Source organism: Quercus lobata, unplaced genomic scaffold, assembly GCF_001633185.2.
Source record: "Quercus lobata isolate SW786 unplaced genomic scaffold, ValleyOak3.0 Primary Assembly Scq3eQI_49, whole genome shotgun sequence".
Taxonomy (NCBI): Eukaryota; Viridiplantae; Streptophyta; class Magnoliopsida; order Fagales; family Fagaceae; genus Quercus; species Quercus lobata.
The window spans coordinates 181930-190114 of NW_022154709.1; the positions used below are offsets into that span (position 1 = coordinate 181930).

The following is an 8185-nucleotide window of genomic DNA, read 5'->3' on the forward strand; positions in this document are numbered from 1 at the left end:
TCGGTCCAGTTTGCTCTATTTGGTTTATATATAAAAAGATTAGTTACACCAAAGTTTGGAGGGCTGTTCAAAACACCCCACCCACCAAGGAAAATTTACTATTGGCATTGATAATGTGCTGAAAATGGGTTGTGTAGTTGTGTGCAACAATGAGACAGTCCTACCCTCCCACATTGTGGCAATGTTCTCCATCAAGGGGAGGATAGGTGGTTGGTCCAATAAAAGTATACAAAAGACGGCAAAATACCCAGAAATATTTTTAAACAGTATTTGAAAACGAGGTTGGGAACTGCAACCAAGAAGAGTTGGAGAGGATTGTTTTTCACTTGTTCTTGCATGGCAGCTTTGGTAGTTGATACCACTGAAACACACTTACACATGGGGTTAGTGAAGAGCTAACATCTACCATTCTATAGGATGCAACCAAATTCCATGAGGAATACAAAGCTCATTCCTTGACAACAACCTAGATACATAGTCATTCTAAAGAAAATGGGTTCCGGTGCAATCTGATAGGTACAAGCTTAATTTTTGACAAAACTGTGTTCTTTAGAAAGATCAGTTACCCCAAATTTTGCTTTCTATTGTTATGTCAAATGTCCAATAAAATTATGGGATAAAATGAAATTATGCAATATTTCAAACATATTTAGATGGATGGATTGCAAGAAACATCATTGGCAAGATGTTCCAATAAATGGAACAAGTAAGAGCTCAGAGAATTTGAAAAACAAATACCAAAAACAGAATAAAAATGATTGATTTACTTAAATTTCTTAGACTTGTAGACATGTAGAATTTCTTTCCAATGTTTCCATCCCCACAAGGAAAAATAAATATTTAAAACATTAATTGGCAATGGCATACAAGTACAAAGAGCACCCTAGTTATAATGCAAAAGGAACCCAATAAGCTGATCCACCAAAACCTCACACAAACTCGGCCACCCAAATCATAAAATGTGAAGAAGTAAAATACTTGATAGACTAGTTGGCAACAGTATTCAACAAGTTGAGAACAACAATTTCCGCATTTCAGTTGAAATCACAGATCTACTCAATTGTCTTCATTTTTCTGCCAAAATTGTTAAAGATGACTAATACTTCTCCAAATGGACAAATATGACCAGTCCACATCATTATGTGATCTTAAACATCTTCTTTGTGATAGATAGATTCAAGACTGATGTAATTTCCCTTTTTTTGCTTAGTGCTGAATAGTCTCCATCTGATAACCATTCAATGAGGAACTACACGGCCATATAATGGCTGACATCCCTAGGGAACAATAAGAAAGGAGAGAGAGAAATATGTTAGTCATCAAATACCTACAGATATGGTTATGCATGAAAGCAACTATTCACCCTCAAATGTGAGGCATAATAATTAAAAAATATCTAATGAAAATCCCAGACTTAAAAATATACAAAGAAATTTTGAAATTTACCACAAAGAAACATGTAGGCTCGAGTCCATATAAGAGCAGTTAAACAAAACCATTCTAATAAGTGAACAACTCCAGTAAACATATATGCAAAGAATAAATCTCTCGCTTAAGACAAATTAATGGTAAGTTCATGAGAGTAAGGTCAGGGGGTGAGACAGGCAAGAAGGGAAAAGGAGTGAAATATCAAACACAATTAAATAACAAAGGGAGTAGTAGAGTAGATAGAGAGGGAAGTTAAAGGGGGAGATTGTACTATGGTGTTTTCCCTCTTCTCGGTAGATATTGATGTTAAACAGAAATACACATTTGACATTTTAGTGTTGAATTTATGAATTTTTCCTGCCTTCTTCAAGGAAGTGTGAAACAGAACTACTTGAATCTGAAAAAAAAAAAAATGTATCTGTGATTTAAAAATGCTATAAGCCTAGTAGCAGGCAGAACTTAACCAGAAGAATTATCATGGATTATATCAAGCTTTAAAATATTGTAAAATTTGTGAATATCAAGCTCTAGGACCAAAAAAAATTGTGAATAAAAAGGCAGAACTTAACCAGAAGAATTATCATGGATTATATCAAGCTTTAAAATATTGTAAAATTTGTGAATATCAAGCTCTAGGACCAAAAAAAATTTTGAATAAAAAAATAAATAACTATACACAAAGTTGACATTAATCTATAAAACTGTTAAAACCATATACATGGGACAATAGACAACCTACCCTTCAGAAATTTTGCAGGCAATCTAAAATCTAGGAAGGGCATACATCCTGACTAAATTCAGGGAAAAATTCATATGACCCTAGAACATAAGAATTCTCATCAATATAACCCCCACCAGCAGAGGGCAGGGGAGGGAAGTTGAGCTCTTCCAGCATTCTGTTTCTTATAGATGAATTTAATTTCAATTGTTGTGAGGGATATGAAAGTACCATACCAGCTTTTATTTTAATCCAAATGCGTGTTCTCATGGCTTCTGAATACTAGCTTGTAAAGAGCACATGGTAGGACAAAGCTTTGGTGGCCAAATCTTCCCTGATAAATAATTTCACCAAGCAACTTTTTTACTTATGAGTGAGATCCCAGGATTGTCCAATAAGAACAAAATCAATAGGAGAATTCAGGTTATAAAAAACAGGTACTTTATCTGAATGGAAGTCAACCTGGGACATAATTGTTCTCTCCCAAATTATAGTCTCTTTCAGGAGAATTGGTGTCTTCCCTTTTCTGTAAAATACTCAATGGATCACCTTCACACTTCACACTTACTTCAAAGACTCACCGATACAGTGACCTACACCAAACTGCAAAAGAGAAATAATACGATTTGGAAAATGATACTATAACATGAAACAGACACACATAGCATCTAAGTAAAAGGGAATCCATTGCACATGCATACAAGCTTCTGAGTTCATGTAAGTGTTTCCCAGTCTCACATGCCCATTGATTGGAGTACTGTGGTATCCTAAGCAGCCTTAAGAAGACTTGAAATACTACTTCAAGGATGACTAGTACCATGCTAATGTAGAGATAACAGTAGTTATCGAAGAGGTATTTTGTTGTGGAAGTCTCAAAAGCCATCTCAATGGAGCAAGCACAAATTTGCCCTGCACCTGAAATTGTCAACCTAAAAACAAATACTAAAATTTGTAAGTCTTTTGCAGGTACGTCACATACATTTTAATGTAAGATGAAATCGTTTGTCACCTACTTAGTCACCTACTTGCACACATACAGGAACCTCCAGACTGCACAAAAAGCAAAGCTACAAAATTACAAATTCACAACCCGTTAAAAATTATTATTGCTATAAAAATTAAAAGTTCATAGACCAAGCTGTCTCTACACAAGTATTGATACATGTGACATGTTGCAATAAATATTCTGAAAATTCAAAACTGTTTGTTACTAAAATTATCATAAATATAATTAAAAAAAGAAAAGAAAGTGACAAGCGTATTACTCAATTTATTTCAAGATGATGCTTGATTTTTGTTGAACCGTCTCTAAAATATTTTTGGTATCAATACCACTCTCCTCTGATTTTTATAAAAACATAATTTAGAAATTCAATGACATTGAAAGCTCTTGAAATGAAAAGAGAGAACTGATCAATATAGGTGGCTCACTAACATACTAGGCAGAGTTTGAAGGATTTGAGAACCCGTGCAGCAAAAGGGATGGTTACTAAACCATTGATGTCGAAACTATTTTTTATTTATTTATTTATTTTTCTGTTATTACTCTTTCTTGGTAATCAAATGAAGCTTAAAGTTAAAGTTGTCCATAAAATTTTGTGACTTTAAACTAAAGCATATTGGTGCTTTTGATGCACACTAGACCATAGAAAATAAAATTGAGAAAAAAGTTGTTCGGTGAAATCTTGTCACATACTACATTCAAGGAGATAATTGGTGACATTTTTCTAGTAAAATATTAGTGATAGCTTATATAAATTGTTAAATTACCAATTGTATCAAAAGCTTAAACTGTTTGGAAATGGTGAACTTAATCACTAAACCATAATTCTAACACTCCCCTTCACTTGTGGGCTTAAACTCCCCCCTAATTACTCGAACAACTAGTAATTCACAATCTCATTAAAGTGGTGGGATTGAGGTAGCTATATTCCTTTCAAGTAGCAATATCATACTAGGCCATCTGAAATTACAAGGACTTCAAGTAGCTATATTCCTTTCAAGTAGCAATATCATACCGGTGACAACATGTATAATTTTGAGCCAGAATTTTTAGAATTATCCTTATAAAAAAAATTGAGACTTTGGCGTTGGATAACACTTTTTGCATCACTGAAAAACACTAGATTATTCCCACCCACTCCTATATATAAGATGTTAAAGCAAACATAAAAGTCCTTGGGATCATTTTCAACAATTTCCTTTTTACCAACTGCATCCTTGAGTTGGTTAGACAAAATAAACCTAAAAAAGGAGGGCGCCGATGGCACTAGCGTCCTTCCTTTGAAATTTTAGCTTCCAAAGCACAAAAGGGCTGACATATAGAACTAGTCTAAAGTGCAAAACAACATACACTGCATGTATTTCTGGTTATAATTACAAAAGGAACTACCTTCAAACGGTAATTTCTATACAAAACTAATAAAAATGAGGAACAATTTCACTCATTTTTGTAAGAAAATGCAAGTCATTTACTATTAGAAAACATGCATGGTAATATCCATAGAGAACTAATAAGGGCAAGTGCTAAAGAGTAGGACTGCATTCAAGCCACCCCTCCATAGGTGAGATCAACATATAGAATCAGCCAATTAAGCCATTAATTTATTAAATGTGTGGCATTACCTCCATCAGAAATGGAATCATTAGTGTGGGGCATATTGTATTTAATTCACTATCTAAATGACCTACGGAAGAATGCTGATATTGATACCTATAAAATTTTTTGGCAGTTGGCACAAGAATGATATGGTAAGAATAATTAAAAGGCTAGAATTTGCTCACCTCTGCATCTCTTTGCAGCAAATTACTCTTCCTTTGGGAAATTTAATTAAACTGCCTCTCTTACCCTTCACTGCTCAACCATCCTTACCCCTTTTACCTCTCTTTGGCCTAAAAACTCCAAACACTCTATCCATCCATTACACAGATCACCCCCTCTGCTTTCCAGTGATTATAAAAAAGATCATGTGTAATGTAGCCCAAAGTTCGAACAGAGACTGCACAACCAAAGTTAAGAAGCAAACGCTATTTCTTTAGGAGGTAGAGAAATAAACAAAATTTCAAATGAAAAGAACAATGATGTTCTCCTCAGCCTTAATTGGAATTCAAGTGAAATGAAAAACCTTAATTAGTAATATTTAATTGAGTAACAGATAAGAATTCAAATCAATCCAATCTAACTTAAAATTTGTGCATGTATGAAAAATTAGACTCTATTCAATCATTCTTGTGTTCTTTTGACTTAGAAAAGACAAAGTCTTCACTCTATCTCTCATTTTCATCTAATATCAATTTGACAAGATTAGTGAGAGAAGAGACCCAACTTGGAATTCTCACACCCATATAATTATTCAATTCCAACGCTTTAAGATTTGGATGTGGCTGGAGCCCTTCCAGTGACATCTCATCATAACATTCAGTTTCTCCATCATCCCACTCTTCATTCCACGATAATTTCAGCTCTTGAAGATGTTGTTTCTGGTTCATATTTGTGGCTTTACATTCCACCATGTCATCTTCTCCATGTCCCAATTTTCTAATGAATAGACTTCCTCCCAAATTGCCCAGCTCCTTCAATTCACTTAGCCCACCACCAGACTCAGCCTGTTTTTTCTTATACCAACTATACGAGCTAGCCTTGGAACCCCCTCGCCTCACGACGAACCACGTTAGTATCTCAAGAGAAGTAAGATGCCCAAGTCCAAGGGGCATATGCGTCAATTTGGTACAAGCACTAACGTCTAAATGCCTAAGATTGACCAACTTCTTAAGGCCCTGCGGTAACTCTTTAAGTGAACTACAACGATAGAGTTTCAGCGTCTGTAAATTTAGTAGCTTGGTAATGGAATCAGGGAGAACAACAATATCTCTATTTTCAGGAAGATCAAGATATCTTAAATGACTCAATTCCCCAATTGAATGGGGCACTACATGTAGCCCTAAACAACTCAAATCCAATGTGCGTAAATAATTGAGATTTGAAATAAGTGCATCACAAGTTAAGTTACCCAACTTTCCACCTACACTAGCTGCAAGAATTGTTCGTATCTTCCTTTTATTAGCCACGGGGATTGAAAATTGACTCGATGAATCCACTAGATCAAATGATACATGATGAACTTTTTCAATCACATTTTCCCCACTTGAATTTAATATGGCACTTTCCATTCCAGATACAAGAATTGCAAGATCATGCATGAGATCATGCATCTTACATGATTTTATATTGTCCAAAACATCAATTTCTACATCCTGAAAAAATGACCTCCAAAGTAATTCCATAAAATATTCTCTTCCAATATCCACAAAACGCTGTCTTGGATCTTCTAACACAATAAAGTCTTGAGCTATCCAAAGATTAATAAGTGTATTTACATCAATCCTAAAATCTTTTGGAAATAATCTACAATAAGCAAAACATTGCTTCAAATGTGATGGAAGGTGATCATAACTCAACTTAAGAGTTGATGAAATGTCATTTTGTTGTTGGGCTATTTTTGAGAGTTTAACATCTAAAAAAGATTGCCACTCAATTACATTGGTTTTACCATACAATAAGCTTCCAATTGTTCTTATAGCAAGAGGCACTCCAATACACTTTCCCACAATCTGTTTTCCTAGGGCTACTAAGATTTGGTTTTCTGGCTCTTTGCCTCCTTTAAATGCCATTTTAACAAATAATGGCCAAGCCTTTTCTAGAACTAGGCCTTCAAGTTCATGAGGTGAAGTTGCGCCAGTAATCTCTGCTACCTTTGTCGAGCGAGTAGTTACCACTATCCTACTTCCCCTTGAACCAACCATTAGTAAATTTATCAAGCGACGCCATTTATTACCGTCCTCATTCCACAAATCGTCCAAGATAATCAAGTATTTTTTTCCATTAAGTTCTTCTCGAAGCTTATTTTGCAAGATCTCAAGGCCTCCTTCATGCTGCCTCTTTGTCAACTGTTCTACAATTTCTTTAATAATCCGCTGCACATCAAAGATATCAGAGATACAAACCCAAAGTTTTATCTCAAATTTTGTTTGAACATCTTCATCATTGTATACCAGTTGAGCTAGTGTTGTCTTGCCCAAACCTCCGATACCAACAATTGGAATGATAGAAATATTCTCTTCACCACTGTCATCAAAAAGACGTTCCATAATCTTTTTCTTATCATGCTCTCTGCCAAAAACTTCGTCTTTGAGTACAAAAGAGTAAGTTTCTCTATCCGCCCTATTCATGACTTGTGGCTCAACCAAGCTTCGACTAAAGTCATAAGCCATCATCTCTTTTTCAATGGCATTTAGTCTCTCACTAATTGCTTTTATTTCATGACCCATTTTATTACAAAAAGCAGGCTGGTTTTCACTTGAAAAGAAAATGCGTACCTCCTTTGTCATTTTGTTTCCACTCATCACTTTTCGGCGCAAAACTTCAGTGGAGAAATCATCCAGCACGTCATCAGCATCATGGAGGACATCTTTGAGCTTACCGAGCCAGTTTTTGATCACATCGTTTTGAGAACTCCGCTTTTCTGCATCTAGTAGCACAGCTTGGATCGTGGAGACTCTGCTCTTTAGATTTTCAATCTCAGTTTTGACACCAAGGGCCAGTTTGATCTCTTCAGCAATGAAAGAGCCAAGCACATTAATGACGTTCCCAGCAAGATCGAACAAAGCTCCTTCCGCCATAGTTTCTCTTTCTTTCAGGAATAGTACGTAGATGGGTTTGTGGAGTAGTGAAAGTGATGAGAGAGATCGCTGCAATTGTTGTAATGTGTCCAGTTTATAAATATATACAAGGCTTAATTTACTTTAGAGTAATAATCTACTACTAATTAATGAAACGTTAATCAATGAGTTTCCATTAAATTAAGAGCGTTCTTGGCACGCAGGTCGTGGAGTTGGGGGCTAGTAGCAGTTGTCCTCAGTCCTTACAGACTGTTTAATTTTACCGATTACTGACATCTGAAAAAGGTATGAAAAGATGTGTTTTCAACTTTCAACTCAAAAAAGAGCAGTCTTACGCACAAAACGTGCTTCTCATCTGCA

The 8185-nt window shown here is 35.3% G+C and overlaps 3 protein-coding genes across 4 annotated transcripts in view; all 3 read right to left on the bottom strand.

The window, feature by feature from the left end:
- The window catches only part of LOC115973006, a 59678-nt gene extending 56982 nt beyond the window's left edge, over nt 1-2696 (bottom strand). Inside the window, exon 1 of the mRNA XM_031093240.1 lies at nt 2383-2696. Within this exon, the coding sequence (XP_030949100.1) occupies nt 2383-2416 (34 nt within the window). The 5' untranslated portion in view covers nt 2417-2696. The remainder of the gene's footprint in view (nt 1-2382) is intronic.
- A 12-nt stretch (nt 2697-2708) lies between these two features.
- Nucleotides 2709-5991, bottom strand: LOC115973005. 2 transcript variants are annotated; one of them, XM_031093239.1, is made up of 3 exons: nt 4931-5991; nt 3172-3213; nt 2709-3075 (listed from the first exon to the last, which is right to left on the bottom strand). In XM_031093239.1, exons 1-3 carry the CDS (start codon nt 4936-4938, stop codon nt 2724-2726), a joined length of 402 nt encoding a protein of 133 aa, XP_030949099.1. In that variant the 5' UTR covers nt 4939-5991; the 3' UTR covers nt 2709-2723. The 2 variants fall into 2 exon arrangements, 1 of the variants encoding a protein (XP_030949099.1); XR_004087589.1 differs by lacking the exon at nt 2709-3075 and having other exon boundaries at nt 3088-3196.
- An 84-nt stretch (nt 5992-6075) lies between these two features.
- Nucleotides 6076-7825, bottom strand: LOC115973014 (disease resistance protein RGA2-like). Its single transcript, XM_031093252.1, has 2 exons — nt 6173-7825; nt 6076-6087 (listed from the first exon to the last, which is right to left on the bottom strand). The coding sequence occupies exons 1-2, from the start codon at nt 7823-7825 to the stop codon at nt 6076-6078; spliced, it is 1665 nt and encodes a 554-aa protein (XP_030949112.1).
- Between the last annotated feature and the right edge of the window lie 360 nt (nt 7826-8185).